This window comes from Hemiscyllium ocellatum, chromosome 35 (genome assembly GCF_020745735.1).
Source record: "Hemiscyllium ocellatum isolate sHemOce1 chromosome 35, sHemOce1.pat.X.cur, whole genome shotgun sequence".
In the NCBI taxonomy this organism is placed as follows: domain Eukaryota; kingdom Metazoa; phylum Chordata; class Chondrichthyes; order Orectolobiformes; family Hemiscylliidae; genus Hemiscyllium; species Hemiscyllium ocellatum.
In genome coordinates this window covers 4,259,395-4,282,502 of record NC_083435.1, presented here as the reverse complement: position 1 = coordinate 4,282,502, position 23,108 = coordinate 4,259,395, and the positions used below count along the sequence as shown (strand labels likewise).

Below are 23,108 nucleotides of genomic sequence, written 5' to 3'. Positions count from 1 at the left end.
ATCAATGTTTCATTTAGCCACCAGGCCCACCTCCAGCTCCCTCTTGAATATATCTAATGAAGTGGCCCCAAATCTTCCTGTGGGAGAGAATTCCACAGGTTCACAACCCCCTGAGGGGAAACATCTTTCCTCATCTCAGTCCCGAATGGCCTACCCTTATTCTTAGGCTGTGACCCCTCGTTTCGGACTTGCCCAGCATCTGGCCTGTCCAGTCCCATCTGGATTTTATATGTTTCCATGAGATTTTGCCCCCCCTCTCTCTCTCTCCCCACCATTGTTCTAAATTCCAGCGAGTACAAGCCCTCACATCAGTCCTGCCATCCCAGGGAATCCTTACCGGACTGCCTCAATAACAAGAGTGTCCTTGCTCAGACTGGGATACCAAAACTACACACAGTACTCAAGGTGTGGTCTTAATTCATAGTTAACTTTAAAATTATTCTGATTTCAGACAACTTGGATATAACCCAAGCTCCTATTTATTGTCTGACTCCTGTACTATGCATAGTAAAAAAAATCTTGTTTTAAATCCGTAATTTCATTCTTTCAAGAAACAACTAAACGTCATTTATTTTTGTATAAAAGAAAATAAATATCTTTACCTAGATGTAGCACTAACAACTTCCCCTGGTGGATTCAGACATTCCTACCTATCCTGTTCAGAGGCCCATGTCTGAAGCAGGCTGGATTGGGACTTCCGACCCAGAGGCAGGGACATTACCACTGCAACACAAGAGCCCCCTCCCAAAAAAAATCGAAGTTTCCCTTTATACCTCGAAGCTCACCTCGCGTTACATCTTTGGGAGTTTGGATTGTGCAGCCTGAGGGACGGGGGGTGGGGGGGGAAGAGAAGGGGCCATTCAGCCCGTCAAGCCTGTCCACTTCACAGGCTCAATTAGACAATCTACACCAAAACTCAACATTTTGCTTCGGCTCCACTAACTCACAAGACCGCATTTTCGGTACAAACCGCCTTTTATTATTATTATTATTATTCATGTTTATACTCGGTGGAAGGTTTGGCGGGTGGGGGGGGAATGGAGAGAGAGAGAGAGAGAGAGCGAGCGCCAGGATGTGGAGAGGCACGACATGGAGAAGTTCTGCACTTCACTTTTCACTCCTGGGGGGGTCAGTCTCCTTCCCCCCCCCCGGGTCCGGACAAACGCGAGGAGCAGCACCACAGACCATCGAGCTTCCTCCGGGACAATTTAGCGAAAGAGGCAGAGGAGCAACAAATCATTGCAAACTGATTGTGGCACAAATCATTGCAAATAAAACCATTGCAACCACATTTTATTTTATTGGGGGGGTGGGGGGGTGGAGTGCGTGGTGAAGGGAGTAAAACATTATTCTGGGGTGGGGGGGGGGGTCGGGTTTCCATCTGCAATCGGAGCAGCTCCTTTTTTTGGACAAGTTTGTTCTCAACCGCAAAACACCAACAGAACGCGGCTCGGGGACGTCTCTGGAGATCGGTTCAAAGCTTCCAGTTCTCATTTCCCTCGGGCTCCCTCTCCCCCCCCTCCTCTCCCCTCCGCCCCCGGCTCCTCCCGGGGGTCGGGGGGGCTGCTGAGCTCCGAAGGGGACCTTGCCCGCCGGCCGGCCGGCCCCGCCGCTGCCTCTCCGCCCTCTGCTTCCTCACGGGCAGGCGGCGAACGTGGTGACCGCCTTGCTGCCCTCGGACACGGCGTGCTGGGCCAGCTCCCCCGGGAGCAGCAGGCGGACGGCGCTCTGGATCTCCCGGGAGGACAGGGTCTGCCGCCGGCTGTAGCGGACCAGGCGGGACGCCTCGCTCGCCAGCCGCTCGAAGAGGTCGCCCAGGAAGGAGTCGAGCGCCGCGGCGGCCGCCGCCGAGAGGCTCCGCTCCGGGTGGATCTGCTTCAGCACCCGGCGGATGTACCGGCAGTAGCTCTCCCGGCGCTTCCTCTTGCGGTAGCACCGGGCCCCCGCCGGCTTTGGGGCCATTTCAGTCGCTCCGATGGATTATCGATCAGTGGATTGATCAAGAAGCGCGCCGACGTCCGAGGGCTAGCCGCTGTCCGACGGACAGAGCGGCCGGTCTCCCTCCCTCTCCCGCCCGCCCCCAGCGCCGAACCTGCGCCCGCCCGCCCGCTCTCCTATTTAACTGCAGGTTCTATGCAAATGAAGGATCGCAGAGCGCCACCTTAGGATTGGTCAAACCGTTCGGCGTCCTTTGTGAGGTCACAAAATTGATGGGAAATGACCAATCAGAGACTGGGGCGTGGACTGTTTACCCAGTGAGGGAGACACTCAAGACACACCCAGCGTCCGGGCAGAGAGACGCTCAGACAGGATCCTGGTCTGGGGTTTGGGGGGAAGGGGGAGATATTCAGACAGGATCCTGGTCTGGGGTTTGGGGGGAAGGGGGAGATATTCAGACAGGATCCTGGTCTGGGGTTTGGGGGGAAGAGGGAGATATTCAGACAGGATCCTGGTCTGGGGTTTGGGGGGAAGGGGGAGATATTCAGACAGGATCCTGGTCTGGGGTTTGGGGGGAAGGGGGAGATATTCAGACAGGATCCTGGTCTGGGGTTTGGGGAGGGAGATATTCAGACAAGATCCTGGTCTGGGGTTTGGGGAGGGAGATATTCAGACAAGATCCTGGTCTGGGGTTTGGGGAGGGAGATATTCACAGGATCCTGTTCTGGGGTTTGGGGAGGGAGACATTCAGACAGGATCCTGATCTGGGGTTTGGGGAGGGTGATATTCAGACAGGATCCTGGTCTGGGGTTTAGGGAGGGTGATATTCAGACAGGATCCTGGTCTGGGGTTTGGGGAGGGAGATATTCAGACAAGATCCTGATCTGGGGTTTGGGGAGGGAGACATTCAGACAAGATCCTGGTCTGGGTTTGGGGAGGGAGACATTCAGACAGGATCCTGATCTGGGGTTTGGGGAGGGAGATATTCAGACAGGATCCTGATCTGGGGTTTGGGGAGGGAGATATTCAGACAGGATCCTGATCTGGGGTTTGGGGAGGGTGATATTCAGACAGGATCCTGGTCTGGGATTTGGGGAGGGAGATATTCAGACAGGATCCTGGTCTGGGGTTTGGGGAGGGAGATATTCAGACAAGATCCTGGTCTGGGGTTTGGGGAGGGAGATATTCAGACAGGATCCTGATCTGGGGTTTGGGGAGGGAGATATTCAGAGGATCCTGTTCTGGGGTTTGGGGAGGGAGACATTCAGACAGGATCCTGATCTGGGGTTTGGGGAGGGTGATATTCAGACAGGATCCTGGTCTGGGGTTTAGGGAGGGTGATATTCAGACAGGATCCTGGTCTGGGGTTTGGGGAGGGAGATATTCAGACAAGATCCTGATCTGGGGTTTGGGGAGGGAGACATTCAGACAAGATCCTGGTCTGGGTTTGGGGAGGGAGACATTCAGACAGGATCCTGATCTGGGGTTTGGGGAGGGAGATATTCAGACAGGATCCTGATCTGGGGTTTGGGGAGGGAGATATTCAGACAGGATCCTGATCTGGGGTTTGGGGAGGGTGATATTCAGACAGGATCCTGGTCTGGGATTTGGGGAGGGAGATATTCAGACAGGATCCTGGTCTGGGGTTTGGGGAGGGAGATATTCAGACAAGATCCTGGTCTGGGGTTTGGGGAGGGAGACATTCAGACAGGATCCTGGGCTGGGGTTTGGGGAGGGAGATATTCAGACAGGATCCTGGTCTGGGGTTTGGGGAGGGAGACATTCAGACAAGATCCTGGTCTGGGTTTGGGGAGGGAGACATTCAGACAGGATCCTGATCTGGGGTTTGGGGAGGGAGATATTCAGACAGGATCCTGATCTGGGGTTTGGGGAGGGAGATATTCAGACAGGATCCTGATCTGGGGTTTGGGGAGGGTGATATTCAGACAGGATCCTGATCTGGGGTTTGGGGAGGGAGATATTCAGACAGGATCCTGATCTGGGGTTTGGGGAGGGTGATATTCAGACAGGATCCTGATCTGGGGTTTGGGGAGGGAGATATTCAGACAGGATCCTGATCTGGGGTTTGGGGAGGGTGATATTCAGACAGGATCCTGGTCTGGGATTTGGGGAGGGAGATATTCAGACAGGATCCTGGTCTGGGGTTTGGGGAGGGAGATATTCAGACAAGATCCTGGTCTGGGGTTTGGGGAGGGAGACATTCAGACAGGATCCTGGGCTGGGGTTTGGGGAGGGAGATATTCAGACAGGATCCTGGGCTGGGGTTTGGGGAGGGAGATATTCAGACAGGATCCTGGTCTGGGGTTTGGGGAGGGAGATATTCAGACAGGATCCTGGTCTGGGGTTTGGGGAGGGAGATATTCAGACAGGATCCTGATCTGGGGTTTGGGGAGGGAGATATTCAGACAGGATCCTGGTCTGGGGTTTGGGGAGGGAGCTATTCAGACAGAATCCTGATCTGGGGTTTGGGGAGGGAGATATTCAGACAGGATCCTGGTCTGGGGTTTGGGGAGGGAGATATTCAGACAAGATCCTGGTCTGGGGTTTGGGGAGGGAGACATTCAGACAGGATCCTGGTCTGGGGTTTGGGGAGGGAGATATTCAGACAGGATCCTGATCTGGGGTTTGGGGAGGGAGATATTCAGACAGGATCCTGGTCTGGGGTTTGGGGAGGGAGATATTCAGACAAGATCCTGGTCTGGGGTTTGGGGAGGGAGACATTCAGACAGGATCCTGGTCTGGGGTTTGGGGAGGGAGATATTCAGACAGGATCCTGATCTGGGGTTTGGGGAGGGAGATATTCAGACAGGATCCTGATCTGGGGTTTGGGGAGGGTGATATTCAGACAGGATCCTGGTCTGGGGTTTGGGGAGGGAGCTATTCAGACAGGATCCTGATCTGGGGTTTGGGGAGGGAGATATTCAGACAGGATCCTGGTCTGGGGTTTGGGGAGGGAGATATTCAGACAAGATCCTGGTCTGGGGTTTGGGGAGGGAGACATTCAGACAGGATCCTGGTCTGGGGTTTGGGGAGGGAGATATTCAGACAGGATCCTGATCTGGGGTTTGGGGAGGGAGATATTCAGACAGGATCCTGATCTGGGGTTTGGGGAGGGAGATATTCAGACAGGATCCTGATCTGGGGTTTGGGGAGGGAGATATTCAGACAAGATCCTGGTCTGGGGTTTGGGGAGGGAGACATTCAGACAGGATCCTGGTCTGGGGTTTGGGGAGGGAGATATTCAGACAGGATCCTGATCTGGGGTTTGGGGAGGGAGATATTCAGACAGGATCCTGATCTGGGGTTTGGGGAGGGAGATATTCAGACAAGATCCTGGTCTGGGGTTTGGGGAGGGAGACATTCAGACAGGATCCTGGTCTGGGGTTTGGGGAGGGAGATATTCAGACAGGATCCTGATCTGGGGTTTGGGGAGGGAGATATTCAGACAGGATCCTGATCTGGGGTTTGGGGAGGGTGATATTCAGACAGGATCCTGGTCTGGGGTTTGGGGAGGGAGATATTCAGACAGGATCCTGGTCTGGGGTTTGGGGAGGGAGATATTCAGACAAGATCCTGGTCTGGGGTTTGGGGAGGGAGACATTCAGACAGGATCCTGGGCTGGGGTTTGGGGAGGGAGATATTCAGACAGGATCCTGGGCTGGGGTTTGGGGAGGGAGACATTCAGACAAGATCCTGGTCTGGGTTTGGGGAGGGAGACATTCAGACAGGATCCTGATCTGGGGTTTGGGGAGGGAGATATTCAGACAGGATCCTGATCTGGGGTTTGGGGAGGGAGATATTCAGACAGGATCCTGATCTGGGGTTTGGGGAGGGTGATATTCAGACAGGATCCTGGTCTGGGATTTGGGGAGGGAGATATTCAGACAGGATCCTGGTCTGGGGTTTGGGGAGGGTGATATTCAGACAAGATCCTGGTCTGGGGTTTGGGGAGGGAGACATTCAGACAGGATCCTGGGCTGGGGTTTGGGGAGGGAGATATTCAGACAGGATCCTGGTCTGGGGTTTGGGGAGGGAGATATTCAGACAGGATCCTGGTCTGGGGTTTGGGGAGGGAGATATTCAGACAGGATCCTGGTCTGGGGTTTGGGGAGGGAGATATTCAGACAGGATCCTGGTCTGGGGTTTGGGGAGGGAGATATTCAGACAGGATCCTGATCTGGGGTTTGGGGAGGGAGATATTCAGACAGGATCCTGGTCTGGGGTTTGGGGAGGGAGACATTCAGACAAGATCCTGGTCTGGGGTTTGGGGAGGGAGACATTCAGACAGGATCCTGGTCTGGGGTTTGGGGAGGGAGATATTCAGACAGGATCCTGATCTGGGGTTTGGGGAGGGAGATATTCAGACAGGATCCTAGTCTGGGGTTTGGGGAGGGAGATATTCAGAAAGGATCCTGGTCTGCGGTTTGGGGAGGGAGATATTCAGACAGGATCCCGGTTTGGGAAGGGAGATATTCAGACAAGATTTTCGTCTGGGGTTTGGGGACGGAGATATTCAGACAGGATCCTGGTCTGGGGTTTGGGGAGGGAGACATTCAGACAGGATCCTGGTCTGGGGTTTGGGGAGGGAGATATTCAGACAGGATCCTGATCTGGGGTTTGGGGAGGGAGATATTCAGACAGGATCCTGGTCTGGGGTTTGGGGAGGGAGACATTCAGACAAGATCCTGGTCTGGGGTTTTGGGAGGGAGACATTCAGACAGGATCCTGATCTGGGGTTTGGGGAGGGAGATATTCAGACAGGATCCTGATCTGGGGTTTGGGGAGGGAGATATTCAGACAGGATCCTAGTCTGGGGTTTGGGGAGGGAGATATTCAGAAAGGATCCTGGTCTGCGGTTTGGGGAGGGAGATATTCAGACAGGATCCCGGTTTGGGAAGGGAGATATTCAGACAAGATTTTCGTCTGGGGTTTGGGGACGGAGATATTCAGAAAGGATCCTGGTTTGGGGAGGGGAGGGAGATATTCAGAGAGGAACCTGGTCTGGGGTTTGGGGAGAGAGATATTCAGACAAGATCCTGATCTGGGGTTTGGGGAGGGAGATTTTCAGACAGGATCCTGGTCTGGGGTTTGGGGAGGGAGATATTCAGACAGGATCCTTGTGTGGGGTTTGAGGAGGGAGATATTCAGACAGGATCCTGGTCTGGGGTTTGTGGAGGGAGATATTCAGACAGGATCCCGGTCTGGGGTTTGGGGAGGGAGATATTCAGACAAGATCCTGATCTGGGATTTTACCTTGAATAAAGATGGAGATAAAAGCACACACAGCACAAACAATCTGGCATTAGATAAATAGATAGATAGATAGAAAGTAGTAATGGCTGGAGAAACATAACAGTTTCTGGCAGCATCTGTGGAGTATCTTGCTTGACACTGCATGTTTAATTCTCACAATCCTTTTATTTAAGTGTTTCATTTCTGCAGCATTTTATTGATTAATTTCTGTATTCTTATATGTGAGTAGTTATTTCCCACAGTCCTTATATATGCGTGTTGAATTTCCACAGAGAGGACTCTCAGTGCAGCCTTTGATTTCAGGACCCAAACAGCACGGTGGGTCAGTGGTTAGCACGGCTGTCTCACAGCTCCAGTGACCTGGGATCGATTTTCAGTCTCGGGCGACTGTCTGTGTGGGTTTGCTCCGGTTTCCTCCCACAGTTGAAAGATGTGCAGGTTAGGGTGGATTGGCCATTGGAAACTGTCCCGTAGTGTCCAGGGATGTGCAGGTTAGGGTGGATTGGCCATTGGAAACTGTCCCATAGTGTCCAGGGATGTGCAGGTTAGGGTGGATTGGCCATGGGAAATCGTCCCATAGTGCCCAGGGATGTGCAGGTTAGGGTGGATTGGCCATTGGAAACTGTCCAACAGTGCCCAGGGATGTGTAGGTTAGGGTGGATTGGCCATGGGAAATTGTCCCATAGTGCCCAGGGATGTGCAGGTTAGGGTGGATTGGCCGTGGGGAAATTGTCCCACAGTGCCCAGGGATGTACAGGTTGGGGTGGATTGGCCATGGGAAATTGTCCCATAGTGCCCAGGGATGTGCAGGTTAGGGTGGATTGGCCATGGGAAATTGTCCCATAGTGCCCAGGGACGTGCAGGTTAGGGTGGATTGGCCATGGGAAATTGTCCCATAGTGCCCAGGGACGTGCAGGTTAGGGTGAATTGGCCATGGGAAATTGTCCCATAGTGCCCAGGGATGTGCAGGTCAGGGTGGATTGGCCATGGGAAATTGTCCCATAGTGCCCAGGGATGTGCAGGTTGGGGTGGATTGGCCATGGGAAATTGTCCCATAGTGCCCAGGGATGTGCAGGTTAGGGTGGATTGGCCATGGGAAATTGTCCCATAGTGCCCAGGGATGTGCAGGTTAGGGTGGATTGGCCATGGGAAATTGTCCCATAGTGCCCAGGGATGTGCAGGTTAGGGTGAATTGGCCATGGGAAATTGTCCCATAGTGCCCAGGGATGTGCAGGTCAGGGTGGATTGGCCATGGGAAATTGTCCCATAGTGTCCAGGGATGTGCAGGTCAGGGTGGATTGGCCATGGGAAATTGTCTGCAGTGTGTGGGCGAGTTGGTTAGCTATGGAGATGGGTGTGTGTGTATGTGATGCCCCCGGACTTGCTGGGCTGAATGGCCTGTTTCCACACTATAAGGATTCTGTATATTTAAAAGAAATAGCCACTGCACAGCCATCAGATTCTCCCTGATCGCTCACTACCTCAATGTAAACCTCAGCCGGGTTCTGTCCACATTGAAAACACCTCCAAGATCGGTCTGTGAGAACAAGAGGATTTCTCCAGCTTGTCTCAAACTCCTCTCTGAATAGCTGACCCTGCTCACCTTCCTGGTTCAGGCAGCCAAAACCTCTGCTAATACAACACTTCTACTCTCAAAGATTCAAGGGAAGCAACTGGCTTCACTACAAGAAGTGACATAAGATACTTAGAAACATAGTAGATAGCAACAGCAGTAAGCAACTCGGCCCTTTAAGACTGGTCCTCCGTTCAATGTGATATTGGCTCATTAGTATTGTCAAGGCACTGAATATTAGAGCAAGGAGATTATGGAACTGAATGATCTAGCTGTTCTGATGGAACTTAGTTAGTTACCTAACAGTGTTAGTTAGGCCACATATGGAACCCGCATTCGAGGGAATTACTGGAGTGGGTACACTGGGAGATTTACCAGGATGCTGCCCTGGGCTGGAGAGTCTCAGCGATGGAGACAGAATGGATTTACTGGGAGGGCCACAGGTAGGGTAGCTAGGGAAAACATTTCCCTTTAGGTGAGGGGTCAATAACCAGGGGGCCTTGGATGTAAGGTAAGGAGCAGGGGGTTTAAGGGGATTGGTGGATAAGGTGGTGGGTATCTGGAGCTCATTGCCTGTAAGAGTGGTTTGAACTCTTAGACAATTATGTGGTATTTAGATGAGCACTTGAAAGGCCATAATGTACAAGGCTATGAAGCAGGTGTGGAAGTAAGATGAAAATACTGCCGATGGGTATTTGATGATCGGCAGACACGAAAATAAGTCCTTTGGCTCAACTAGTCCCATTTGCCAGCATTCCCTTCTGATTCAGTTAGTTTTCTCCCGCCTCGTGTACTTTATGCTTTTATTTAGGCACAGAACCCATTCCACATGCCTCGGTGAGTTTAAACGTTATCAATAAAACCGTGCAAAGTAAAAGCTCCTCAGTAATAGCCTTCTTCCTGGACAGAATGAGCTGGCTCTTAAAAGAGCCTTTGGGTTTTTGTTTTGTTTTGTTTCATTAAAGTAAAATGAAATAAAGGCGAGGTTCAGAGGAATTCCATTCGGGGGGTGTTTTCAAAGGGGGTCGTTTATAATAAAACAAAATAAGCAAAAACGCTTTCCTCCTCCTGGTCCTATCCTCCGAATCCGTACAGGGTCCGCCCCTGCCTTTTCAGGGCGTAGACCACGTCCAGGGCGGTCACCGTTCGGCGCTTGGCGTGTTCCGTGTAGGTCACCGAGTCCCTGATGATGTTCTCCAGGAAAACCTTGAGCACGCCCCGAGTCTCCTCGTAGATGAGGCCGGAGATCCGCTTGACGCCGCCCCGCCGGGCCAGGCGCCGGATGGCCGGCTTGGTGATGCCCTGGATGTTGTCCCTAAGCACCTTCCGGTGCCGCTTAGCTCCTCCTTTACCCAGGCCTTTGCCCCCTTTCCCCCGGCCACTCATCCCGCTGGTCCCAAGTGGAACAGAACCAAAACTCTCTGAACCACTCCGCTGCAAACCCCGCTCCTATAACAGGGAGACAGGGACACGAATCCCAGGTTTTTATGTGGTTCCCGCGGACCTGGTTGAGGACGAGCCGATGGGCGGAGACAGCAGCACGGAACGGGAGGGAGAGGGAGGAAATTGCTACTCTCTCCACAGAGGGCAGTGTTGCGCTGAGTCCTGGGGAGAGATTTGCACAGACCACCTCCACAGACACTAACGAACACTGACACGCAGAGAAACGTCCTCAATGTTAATTTGGAGATGCCGGTGTTGGACTGGGGTGTACAGAGTTAAAAATCGCACAACACCAGGTTATAGTCCAACAGGTTTCGAAACATTTGCTTCATTCTGTCACTGGTTCTGACAAAAGTTTCCAGATTCCTCTTTCTCTGCCGAGATTGTGGAGTTATTTTTTTCTCTCTGCCCCAGCTTTCGGAACTGGGGTGCGGCGTCCGCGAAAAGAATTGCGCAGACCTACACAGTCACGGATGCACTCCAATAGATGCAGAAACATTCATTCGCTAAATGCACACAAACATACATAGGCACAAACATACACTTCCCCCTGAAATCCGTGAGATCTAACCTTGCTAAACAGTCTCCCACGGGGAACCTTGTCGAACACCTTACTGAAGTCCATATAGATCACATCTACCGCTCTGCCCTCATCAATCCTCTTTGTTACTACCTCAGTCCTCGGCAGATTAGGTTATGGATTATCCACAAAGATTCTGCAAGTATATTAAGACCAAAAGAGCAACTAGGGAGATAATAGGGCCCCTTAATGTTCAACAAGTTTATCTATGTGTTGAATTGAAGGAGAGGGGAGAGATGCTACATGAATATTTTGGTGTCAGCTTTTACTGTGGAGGAAAAACGCGCCGGCTGGAGAACTTAGGGATATAAATACTGATGTTTAGAAAACAGTTCACATTGCAGAAGGGGAAGTACTGGCGGTCTTAGAAACATAAAGATGGATAAATTTCTGGAACCTGATCAAGTGCATCCCAGGACATTGTGGGAAGTTAGGTAAGAAATTGCGGGGCCGCAAATAGAGATATTTGTATCATCTATAAACAGGAGTGAGGTGCTGGAGGACTGGAAGATGATTAATGTTGTGCCATTGTTTAAGAAAGGCTGTAAGGAGAATCCTCGGAACTACAGATCAATAAGTCTGATGTCCGTGGTGGGGAAGTTTTTGGAATAATTCTGAAATATAGGATTTGCATGCATTTGGAGATGCAAGGATTGATTAGGGATAGTCAGCATAGTTTTGTGAAGGGGGAATTATGTTCACAAACTTGATTGAGCTTTTTGAGGAAGTAACCAAAAAGATTGTTGAGGGCAGAGCAGCAGACTTTAGTAAAGCCTTTGAGAAGGTTCCACACGGTGGTCTAATTAGTAAAGTCAGATCGTATGGGATTCAGAGACAGCTTGCCAAATGGATACAAATTTGTCTTAATGATAAGAGACAGAGGGTGGTGTTGAAGGGTTGTTTTTCAGACTGGAAGCCTGTGACCAGCGGTTTTCCACAGGGTTCAGAATTGGATCAACAATTGATTGAAATTTGTGTAAACAATTCAGATGAGAATTTAGGAAAGATGGTTAGTAAGTTTGCAGACGACGCCAAAATTATGATACATTGACAGTGAAGATCTTAATCAATTGGATCAATGGGCTGGGGGCCGGGGGTGGTGGTGTTGCAGATGGACTTTAGTCTGAATAAATGCGAGGTATTGCATTTTGGCGAAAACAAACAAGTGCAGGACTTATACAACTAATGGTAGAGCCCTGGGTAGTGTTGCAGAAGAGAGATCCACAGGTTCTGGTACGAAATTATTTGAAATTTTAATCGCGTGGAGGAAGGGTTGTTAAGAAAGCGTTTAGCACATTGGCCTTCATTGTTCACACCTCTGAGTCCAGGTGTTAAGAGAGGGGTTACCTGATTGAGGTCTACAAAGCATTGGTTCTTATCATAGAGATGAAAATGTGTTGCTGGTTAAAGCACAGCAGGTTAGGCAGCATCCAAGGAACAGGAAATTCGACGTTTCGGGCCAGAGCCCTTCATCAGGAAAAATTCCTGATGAAGGGCTCTGGCCCGAAACGTCGAATTTTCTGTTCCTTGGATGCTACCTAACCTGCTGTGCTTTAACCAGCAACACATTTTCAGCTCTGATCTCCAGCATCTGCAGACCTCACTTTTTACTCTTGTCATAGAGGCACCTGGGCAGAGATGGGTTGGCAATTCGACCAAATTAGATTTGCGCACATCGTGGAATGAGGGCTTTAAAGATGTAAGTAAAAAGATATTGTAAGTGAACGGAGTGATTTTTAAAATATATATATATATATAAAAGCTTGTGCCTCAATTTGATTTTATAAACACAGAGAGGAATGGATGAATGCAACAACCTCGACCGTCCTGGAAGCACGTGCTGGGTCTAAACCGGAGCACTCGCCTTTCACGTCCGCCTTGAACATTGAAAAGGCTCTGGAGCTGCGCCTCGTTCCTTCAGTTTCGGTCCCCGCGGTGTTAGAGGTGGACACTGGAGGAGGTGGGTGGGGGGACGGGGGAGGTGCTGAAGGCGACGCCCGGCGTTGGTAGCCACCGGAATGGCTTCGGGCGACCTGATCGAAGGTTCCTCCCGGGGCAGGAAGGGGCGGCGGCGGAGGAGCCCGCCCAAAGTGCGGCAGGTAGCGGCCGCTGGCGGGGGAGCCCCTACCATGTCCGGGCACATCCTGGAGGCGGTGGGGTCTTCCCGGGACCGCCGCGGCCTCTCGCTGGCCGGCGTCAAGAAGGCGCTGTCGGCCGCCGGTTACGACGTGCCGCGAATCAATTCGCGGGTGAACCAGGCGGTGCGGAGCCTGGTGTCCGCCGGCTCGCTGCTGCGGACGGCAGGCGCCGGGGCATCGGGTTCCTTTAAAATCAACCGGCAGCACCATCAGGAGGGTCAGAACCGCCCGGTGGCAGCAGCGGCCGCCGCTAGCCCCAAGTCTCGGGGTCGGCAGCGGAAGGCCGCCCCCACCCGCGGCAGGAAGAGGAGCCCGGTCCGGAGGAAGAAACCGCCGCGAGGCGGCCGGAAGAAGGGCAGAACCGCCGGCGGACGGAGGAAAGCGGCCAAAGGAACCGGGGTCCGGAGACCCGGTGGCCGCATTCGGGCGGCCCGGAAAGCGACCAAGGAGCCGTTGCCGGGCGCTGAGCCGCCGCCCGGGGGGCAGGGAGCTCAACCACAGTCGGGAGGAGGAGAGAGCGGCTCCGAGGAAGCTGAGCCAGGGGCTGGGGAACGGGGGAAATAAGTTCAGAATGAAAAACCGAAAAAGGCTCTTTTCAGAGCCACTGACATATTCACAAAAAGAGTCATCTCGGCAAGTTTAATTTTGTGACATTTATTAAATGTGAGGGTGGCACTGAGTTACAAATAATAAAGATCATTTTCAACCGGACAGATGACCATAATAGCAATATTTCCTCGTCCCATCTGCCAGCACCCGGCCCATATCCCTCCAAACCCTTCCTGTCCATATACCCATCCAAATGCCTCTTAAATGTCGTAACTGTACCAGCCTCCACCACATCCTCTGGCAGCTCATTCCATACACGTACCACCCTCTGTGTGAAAAAGTTGCCCCTTAGGTCTCTTTTATGTCTTTCCCCTCTCACTCTAAACCTACGCCCTCTAGTTCTGGACTCCCCCACCCCAGGGAAAAGACTTTGCCTATTTATCCTATCCATGCCCCTCATAATTTTGTAAACCTCTATAAGGTCATCCCTCAGCCTCCGACGCTCCAGGGAAAACAGCCCCAGCCTGTTCAGCCTCTCCCTGTAGCTCAGACCCTCCAACCCTGGCAACATCCTTGTAAATCTTTTCTGAACCCTTTCAAGTTTCACAACATCCTTCTGATAGGAAGGAGACCAGAATTGCAATATTCCAACAGTGGCCTAACCAATGTCCTGTACAGCCACAACATGACCTCCCAACTCCTGTACTCAATACTCTGACCAATAAAGGAAAGCATACCGAACACCTTCTTCACTATCCTATCTACCTGCGACTCCACTTTCAAGGAGCTATGAACCTTCTCTCCAAGGTCGCTGTTCAGCAACACTCTTTAGGACCCCTCGAGCCTGATCTGTCATTCAGTAGGATCGTAAGTAGATAAACAAGTTGCTGGAAGAACACAGCAGGTCAGGCAACATTAGGAGGTGAAGAAGTCGACGTTTCGAGTATAATTAGATCCTCCTGTCCCTAATTCACCAGGATCATGGCTGATACGACATTCCTCACATCCACGTGCCTGCCCTTTTCCCTGGATTTCCCGACTGATCAAGAAAAGCCTTGAGTATACACACACCCGGACTCTGCTCCCACAGCTATCTCTGTGGCAAGGAGTCGCAACCCCCTGAAAGGAGAAATTCCTCCTCATCTCAGTCTGAAATTGGTGCCCTTCCTTCTGAGACTGTGCCGTCTGGGTCCTGGACTTTCTCACGAGGGGAAAAACATCCAGAGACTCTTCTTCAGCACTCAACCCCCACCTCTCTAGTTGTTACACTTGCAAAGTTACAGCCCTGACGCTGTCCCTCGCTATGATTTGTGCGATTTGGACACGGGACACACAATGGGAATTGAGGATTTCCTATCCTTCATTTGCATGGAGCTGAGAATATTAGGGTTGACCCGGTACAGCGGCGCTGGTCTGTCTCTTTCTCGCCGTGGCTTGAAGGAGCTTGACTTTCCCGAGAGGAGGCAGCCGCCAGAGTCCCTCATGCCGACCACCGCCTCCTCTTCGGCGTCCGCCGCCGCCTCCTCCTCAGCCGCTTCGTCGGCCGCCGTCTCCGCCTCGTCTTCGACAGGGGTGACCGGTGCCGCCAAGGGCGCCGTCTCCAAGAAAGGCTCAAAGAAGACGGCGATGAAGATGTCCCGCCGGGGGGCGGCGAGCGACCGGAGGCACCGCCGGAACCGCCGCCGGGAGAGCTACAGCCTCTACATCTACAAGGTGCTGAAGCAGGTGCACCCCGACACCGGTATCTCCTCCAAGGCTATGAGTGTCATCAATTCGTTCGTGGGCGACATCTTCGAGCGCCTGGCCGCCGAGGCTTCCCGCCTGGTCCACTATACCCGGCGGCAGACCTTGTCCTCCCGGGAGATCCAGAGCGCCGTCCGCCTGCTGCTCCCCGGGGAGCTGGCCAAACACGCCGTGTCCGAGGGCACCAAGGCGGTCACCAAATACACCAGCTCCAAGTAGGACTGTGTCCCCTTGCCCCGTCGGGATTATACCTCTTTGTTAAAACCACCCCGGAAAAGAAAAACGGCTCTTCTAAGAGCCACTCCAACTGTTCACAAATAGGGCTGTAACAGCGAACAATTTTCGACACACCCATTAAAACCATACCATAAAAGCAGCAATTCTACAGCAATTTAAAAACCCCATGGCTGCTAATTTTACAAATGGAACAACAAAGGAAAGGAACAAGCCGTAATTGAAATACCCCTCCCACACGGGAACAATAAATTTAATAACAACTCGCCCAAGAAGAAAACTGCTTTTTTAAAATTCTTTTCCATGGCTCTAATTTACTGCAAGTGTGACAATTGGGAAAGTAGGAAGGAATAAGTTAACTTAAAATTAAAATCATACCTGAAAAGGAAACGGTGCTCAAAAATATTTGAGACAAGACTAACTTTCCAAATGTAATAACCGGAAAACTGGGAAGAAACAAATCTTAATTTTAAACATTTGCATAAACTAACCAACTGGTCCAATCACCAATCCATTTATTCTTTTGACTGCCAATTATTCCTATTTTTGAAATCGTTTATTGATATTTTTAAACTACCTGTGGTCAGGCAGGTATAACACCTTTATAATAGGCGGTACTTGAACCCGAAACACAGCTGCGATTTTCTCTATTTATAAGTCTATTTCTGATTTCTTTTCACCTCTCAGGTGTGGTCTCTAATACACACCCCCACACAACTATAGCCAGATTTCTGTCATCTTGTTTCAGCTAAACATAAACTCACTATCCTGGTGGGGGTGTGCTGATGTTGTTGACTGTAGCAATCAATTTCTACTGGTTTAGACTAACAAGAGATGGCCAGGGAGTCATCAAATAAACCTAGGTTTCCACCAGAAAATAAAACCTTCAATTAAATCCCCTCCCAATAAGACGCCATTTTAAACTACTTCAAATAAAAGAGCCCTTGTTGGAGACACATCAAGCCTCAAACAGGGTTGCAATTTATTCCAAGTAGAGCAATAGCAGCAGAAAAATTGAGAAAGAACAAATTGCCTAATCTTAAAATATCCATCTGAAAGATTCAACTATTCCTACTTTGTATTTATTTATTTACTTACTTAGCTTGTTGGGATCTTGAGTCCAGATCAAGAAATCTAAAACCTTTCTACTATGATTATCCCAAATAATCATAGAAGGGGTCAAATTTAGAGGAACTGCATCGAGAACCAGTGGGTTTTCCTGTCTGAAGTGAATTGTCACCAAAGCCCCAAGGTTTAACTGCTCAGAGACTTCTTCAGCCTTGTGTTGACCAAAATAAAATACATATCCGTCAGCTTGGTAGTGGCGTGGTGAGGTTGTGAACTGATTGTAACGGTCAATCCTTACTAGTTTAGTCTAACAACAGAGGCTCAGGCTTTTACCAAATAGACTAGTTCCAAGGAGAGAGTGCTGGCAAACTACAGTTGCAAAGCACGGTCCAAATGTTCCTTCAAGAGTCACTCAATCTAGATCTTGTCAATAGTTTGCGATTATTGTTCATGAGGATCTCAAATTACATACAAATTCACTGTTATTTTGCAGTGTTGGAGTGGCAGAAGACATTTGGATGTGGATCCAGTTGTCCCTGTATGCCTATTTTCTAACATCCTAAGTTTTATAACATGATGGGAGCTCCCTATCCTCCCTGCAGCCTGATGTGAGTTGGGCTGTAATTTGCAATAATAAGAGTCATCCACCTTTGTGTGCAGCCACTGAATTCAGTCAAACTCAATCTTTTCAGTTATATCTGGTCGACTGTGAATGATGCGCATTGTTTTCCATTTGTGAATCCATTCCATCCACAGTTTTCGCTCTCACTGTAGATCAACCAGAGGTGTTGTTTCACTTCAGCTGTAGAATGAGGGGATAGATACTCAACAAAGAACCTTGAGAGCAAATATTCCACTTAAAACCAAGTCAGCATCTCTGCTGGGGGAAGTAATTTTCTCTGAGATTGAATCCCAGGCATGTGCTGTTCAACTGTCAAAATTGAGAATGATGGTGAGGAGGGAGAAATAGGGAATAAATCGAGCAAAATACTGCCAAGTTTATGCCCTAAAGAAATTGCACAAGGTAAGAAAGAACTAAATGGAGGCAAGAGATTATTCTCACAAGTGCTCTGTGAGAGTTCCTCTCTGTACTTCCTAAATCTTTTAGGGCATCTGTTCGTTTGTTCCCATTTTACTTGTTATAAGTCTCAGTATGGTTTTTTTTATCCAATCTTGAATATTTTTGAACTGGACAATCTTGTGTCCAGTTCAAGAAATCGGCCTCTTCTAAAGCATTATGCTATGATTATCCCAATTAATATTGGGGTACAAGGGGACAAATTTAAAAGAAAACACGTGCAGGCTTTAAAACAGGGAGAGAGAAGAAAAAAAAGATTCTGGTTAGACCAGGGACGACGGTGATTTATGTATATATTTAAATTAAAAAAAGAACAGCATGGGCTGAAAACGTGAAATAGAAGGAGAGAATACTGGAGAATCTCAGCAAGTCTGACAGCACTTGTGGACTGTGAAAGGAGAATTTTGAACAGGATTTTAAATCTCGAAACTGGGGGTGTGGGCGGGAGTTAATGAAATAAACACGAAGGGTCGCAGGACTCGAAACGTTAACAGTTTTTCCTCTCTCCGCTAATATCACTGAGCTTCTCCAGTTCCATCGACACTTCGTTGGATTAAAAAAAACAAGTTCAGGGTAACAGCAGGTATAATAAAATGAAACAAAAAAACTGCGGAGACTGGAAGTATGAAGCAGTGGTGGAGAAATTCAATGTTTGACACTGTTCGTAGAGAGAAAACTAAGAATTAATATTTAGAGTCCAACGAATCTTCTTCAAATCCTCTCTCCACAGATTCTGCCAGAGCTACTGACTCTCTGTCTGTGGTTTCAGATTTCCAGCATCTGCAGCTCTTTGTTTTATTCTCGTTAAATGTAAATTTCATTGACTCTTCCTCAGAGTCAGGAGGTCTTGTTGGTCTTTGACTCTGTAGCGTCCGGTCGCGGGCTTTAAATAGCGGCGGCGGCTACGGGCGACTCCTCATTTTCCAGTGTTAAGCGAGAGAGGCAAAGACACCCCTGAGCTTGGACACCCACCGCCCAGCCACACACATCCCTTACCCCCCGCGGTCATGGCCGACACCCTGGCGGCCCGAAAAAAGGGCAGGAAGGGTAAGGCCCTGCCACCGCCCCCCTCCGCCGCCCGGAGCAGCTCCACGGTGTCCGAGCGCATCCTGGAGGCAGTGGCGGCGGCCGGTACCAAGAAGGGCCGCCGCGGTCTGTCGCTGGCCGCCCTCAAGAAGTTGCTGTCGGGCAACGGCTACGACGTGGCGGCCAACCGCTGGCGGCTCAAGCAGGCGGTCCGCAGCTTGGTGGCCAAGGGCTCCCTGGTGCAGACCTCGGGCAGCGGCGCCTCGGGCTCCTTCAAGCTCGGCAGCACCAAGGCGCAGAGGGAAGTGGAGACCGCCGTCCGCGGCGCCGAAAGCAGGAAGAAAGTGAGACGGGGTGGCGAGCTGCTGCCGTCTCCGCCGCCTTCCGCCATCTCCTCCGCGGCCGCCCGCCCGCCCATCGGCCCCGGCGCCGCCTCCGCCTCCAACCGGCGCAAACCCCGGAAGCCCGCCGCCGCCAAGAGACCCAAGAGGAGCATGGTGCCCAGAAAGACCAGGCCGAGGTCCGGCAGGAGAGAACCGATGGGTCGCCGCACCGCCAGGGGACCCAAGCCCGGGAGGAAGGCGGCAGCTAGGGCCGGCCCTCGGAAAGCCAAGCGCCGGCCGGCCAAGCCCAGGAAAGCGGCCAAGATCCTGGAGGAAGCGAGTCAACTCCCGTCTCAGGAAGAGGTCTCCGCCTCGGCGAAGGCGAACCAGGGCGGCTCGGACACACAGAACAGCAGCAGCTGAAGGGGAAAGCGAAAGCTCGATAACGTAAAGAAAACTATTCAAGTTACAACCAAAAAAAGGCTCTTTTCAGAGCCACAAGACATTCAGAAAGAGTCGAAACCAATTATTGCCAAAGAGGTTTGAATTGTACTTCTAACACACACAAAACATTCAGAAAGTCGCTACGTTTGTGTAACGTGATTGAGTTATATTTAGACTAACGAAGAAAAATCAAGCCAAATTGCAGATAATTCCAAACTCTTCAGATCCCTTCAGATTTGTGGGCGGCACGGTGGCACAGTGGTTAGCACTGCTGCCTCACAGCGCCTGTAGACCCGTGTTCAATTCCCGACTCAGGCGACTGACTGTGTGGAGTTTGCACGTTCTCCCTGTGTCTGCGTGGGTTTCCTCCGGGTGCTCCAGTTTCCTCCCACAGTCCAAAGATGTGCGGGTCAGGTGAATTGGCCATGCTAAATTGCCCGTAGTGTTAGGTAAGGGGTAAATGTAGGGGTAGGGGTGGGTTGCGCTTCGGCGGGTCGGTGTGGACTTGTTGGGCCGAAGGGCCTGTTTCCACACTGTAAGTCTAATCTGTAAATCTAATCTAATCTAATCCCCAAGACACGCAGAAAGCAATGAGTAGTGATTGGAAAAGAGATGTTTAGGTTTGTACAAAGGTATACAAATTGCAAAGGATGGATGGCACATGAACAAATTTATCTCCGTATTCATCATGAAGTTAAATTGACGTGATCACAATGTATACACATTGCCCTCTGCATCCTGAAACGTTTTCTAGAAATCGCTTGGACGGATTAAAAAATACTTACAAATCATCGGGGAAATCTATTCCGGCCATCCTTAAACAAATCCCTGACCGCGGAGTTTCTTCAGCTGTTTATTTTAAAAACAAAATTTGACTTTAAAATTTACAAACACACTTTTCATACTGTTAATACTATTAGCACAAAAAGTGGCGAAATTTCAATAAAAGAGTGAAATAAATCTGCAGAATTCAAACAGAGGGCTGATTGACCTTCTCTCAGCGTTTATTTTTATTGGATTTTTTTGGTCTTTCAAGGGATGAGGGCATCTTTGGCTTTACTAACATTTGTTGCCCATCAGAAATTCGCCTTGAAGACTGACTTGCCGGGCTTCCGCTGGAGTCACTGAAGAATCAACTCTATTTACTGTGGGTCTGGAAGACATTCAATGTATTCACGAACCGACGGGTCAGGATTGTTCCTAGTCCAGTGACATTACCTACAAGCAAGACATGACTGAGCAACTATTTCAGATGTATGTTGAATTGAATTTAAATTGTACCAGGTCCCGGGGTGAGATTCGATGCTGCGACTCCACAACATGGGGCGGGGGGTGTCTGGACCTGATGAAGGGCTTTTGCCCGAAACGTCGATTTTCCTGCTCCTCGGATGGCTTCCTGACTTGCTGTGCTCTTCCAGCATCACTCTAATCCAGAATCTGGTTTCCAGCATCCGCAGTCATTGTTTTTACCTCGTGGACTTTTCCCAGTCCAGTGACAGTACCAAACATTACTGACCACTACTTGAAGATTTACGATGAATTGGAATTCATTTCCATCAGGTCCCGGGGTTTGGATCTGAATCAGTGTCTCTAGTGCGTGGAGCTGGGGTTTCTCGTCTGGGCTTGTTTATTGAATTGGGTTTAAATTCTACCAGGTCCCTGGATGGGTATCGAGCTCGTCTCCCCTGAAAACCCGCGGGTGTGTGGGGTGTGGAGACCGGTTCCATTCTCGCTGTCCACTTGGAAAGGCGTCTCCACCGCGTCCGCCCCGAGTCTTTAAATGGAAGGGGAAGGGCTAACGGCGGCTCAGTCTGTCTCAATTCAGGGACTATGCCGAAGGTGCGCCGAGACTTGGCCGGCAGCGCGGCGGCTAGGAAACAGCAGCCGCCTCCGCCTCAGCAGCAGCAGGAGCCGCTGCGGCCTTACCGACGCCAGCGGCGTCAGGAATTGAGGATCTCGCAGCTGATCCTTCAGGCGCTGTCTGCCCGCAAGCAGCGGGGGGCCCTGTCGCTCACCTCCCTCCGCAAGGCGCTGCTGGCCAGGGGCTACGACGTGGAGCGCAACAAGGACAAGCTGCACCTCGCCATCCAGAGCCTGGTCAACAGCGGCTCGCTGGTGCAGACCACAGCCACTGGCTCCCTCAAGCTCAGCGCGGGCCACACGCAGGGGGCCAGGCCGCCTCCGACCGCAGCCCTGCTCCCGGCCAAGGAAGGGGCCGTTTCCGCCTGCGCCAGGGAGGAAGCCCAGCAACCCGACAAGAAACCCCGCAAGAGACGGGGCGAGAGGAAGCCAAGGCCGAGGAAGACCAGGAAGTGAGCGGAGAACATCCCCCACTCCATTCTCTTTTCACGACCCTGAACATAAACGGCTCTTTTGAGAGCCACAAATTCTCTCAAAACTAGATAACCGTCTCTCAGATCCATCTGTATATAAATGATGCAAGTACACTAATATATAACAGGCAATGCAAGCGTTAGACCTGCACGGAACTAAAGGAAAACAGCTGTCAAAATTCAGGACTAACAAAGAGAGGGGGTGCACATTGAATGATCACTGACAACTTCAGAGGGACATTGACATCCACGTCCATCGGAGCATTTCAGCAAAGAAGTGAGTCTCGCCAGACGGAGTAAAAGTCGAGAGTGTGTTGCTGTAAAAGCACAGCAGGTCAGGCAGCATCCGAGGAGCAGGAGAACCGACGTTTCGTGCAAAAGCCCTTCATTGGGAATGAGGCTGATGAAGGGCTTTTGCTCGAAACATCGATTCTCCTGCTCCTCGGATGCTGCCTGACCTGCTGTGCTTTTCGTGCGATATCGCTAGCTGGACAACATTTTATTACCCGTTCCGAGTTGTCCTTGAGAAGGTGGTGGTGAGTTGCTTTCTTGTGAAGTAATTTTATGATCATTGTGGAACACGATAAAATACATTCTAAAAGGAAGCCAGCAATTTAAACAAATCCCAAATTAACTAACCTCGTATCAGTGATTGGAATACTAGAGGATTTTGTTCTGAAGCGAAAACCAGCATGTCAAATAAATTCTGTGAAGTAACTTAATGATCGCTGTGGAACACAAAATAGCAAATTAAGTTGAGCAAATCCTAAATAAACCATATTCCTGACCTGGAGAGAAAACAAACTTACCGTTTCGAGTCTAGTGAACCTTCAGCGATAGTAAATAAAACTAGAAAATGGCGGAGAAACGCAAAAGATCTGGAGGCATCTGTGGAGGCAAACAGAGTCAATGTTTTGAGTCTGGTCTGTCTCTTCCTTCGAATAGTACATTGGGAGTAAGTTGAATCAATCCCCAGATAAACTCATTCTACGATATGTTGTGAGCATCACTTATGGTTTTCTAAAAGGGAGATGGGCAAGTCAAATAAATAAATCCCATGTGGAATGGCTGTGCTGCTGGGGCAAAATGAGATTGTGTTACATGGTTCGGGGCAGGCACTGAGCTGATATAAAACTACTGAAGATCTAAAACAAACAAAAACAGAAATGGCTGGACAATCACAGCAGACCCGGCGACATCTGTGGAGAGAAATCACTTAACGATTCTATCGAGTGACCCTTCCTCACCTCTGCCAGACCTGCGGAGCCTACCCAACTATTTCTTTTTGTTTCCGGTATTCAGCATCCGCATTTCTTTCGGGTTTTAAAAAGAAAATCGGAATTTCTCGAGAAACTCTGCCTGGA

The 23,108-nt window shown here is 50.5% G+C and overlaps 6 protein-coding genes across 6 annotated transcripts; 4 read left to right on the top strand and 2 right to left on the bottom strand.

The window, feature by feature from the left end:
• Nucleotides 1-1,277: 1,277 nt before the first annotated feature.
• Nucleotides 1,278-2,072, bottom strand: LOC132832875 (late histone H2B.2.1-like). Its single transcript, XM_060851077.1, has one exon. It carries the CDS (start codon nt 1,960-1,962, stop codon nt 1,636-1,638), a length of 327 nt encoding a protein of 108 aa, XP_060707060.1. The 5' UTR covers nt 1,963-2,072; the 3' UTR covers nt 1,278-1,635.
• A 7,589-nt stretch (nt 2,073-9,661) lies between these two features.
• On the bottom strand, nt 9,662-10,218 carry LOC132832877 (histone H4-like). The gene has a single exon (XM_060851078.1). It carries the CDS (start codon nt 10,169-10,171, stop codon nt 9,860-9,862), a length of 312 nt encoding a protein of 103 aa, XP_060707061.1. The 5' UTR covers nt 10,172-10,218; the 3' UTR covers nt 9,662-9,859.
• A 2,608-nt stretch (nt 10,219-12,826) lies between these two features.
• Nucleotides 12,827-13,510, top strand: LOC132832923 (histone H1-like). The gene has a single exon (XM_060851164.1). The coding sequence runs from the start codon at nt 12,827-12,829 to the stop codon at nt 13,508-13,510; it is 684 nt and encodes a 227-aa protein (XP_060707147.1).
• A 1,320-nt stretch (nt 13,511-14,830) lies between these two features.
• LOC132832922 (histone H2B-like) lies at nt 14,831-15,457 on the top strand. The gene has a single exon (XM_060851163.1). It carries the CDS (start codon nt 14,831-14,833, stop codon nt 15,455-15,457), a length of 627 nt encoding a protein of 208 aa, XP_060707146.1.
• A 3,168-nt stretch (nt 15,458-18,625) lies between these two features.
• Nucleotides 18,626-19,390, top strand: LOC132832921 (histone H1.2-like). The gene has a single exon (XM_060851161.1). The coding sequence runs from the start codon at nt 18,626-18,628 to the stop codon at nt 19,388-19,390; it is 765 nt and encodes a 254-aa protein (XP_060707144.1).
• Nucleotides 19,391-21,241: 1,851 nt separating this feature from the next.
• On the top strand, nt 21,242-21,727 carry LOC132832920 (histone H1.1-like). The gene has a single exon (XM_060851160.1). The coding sequence runs from the start codon at nt 21,242-21,244 to the stop codon at nt 21,725-21,727; it is 486 nt and encodes a 161-aa protein (XP_060707143.1).
• The last annotated feature ends 1,381 nt before the right edge of the window (nt 21,728-23,108 follow it).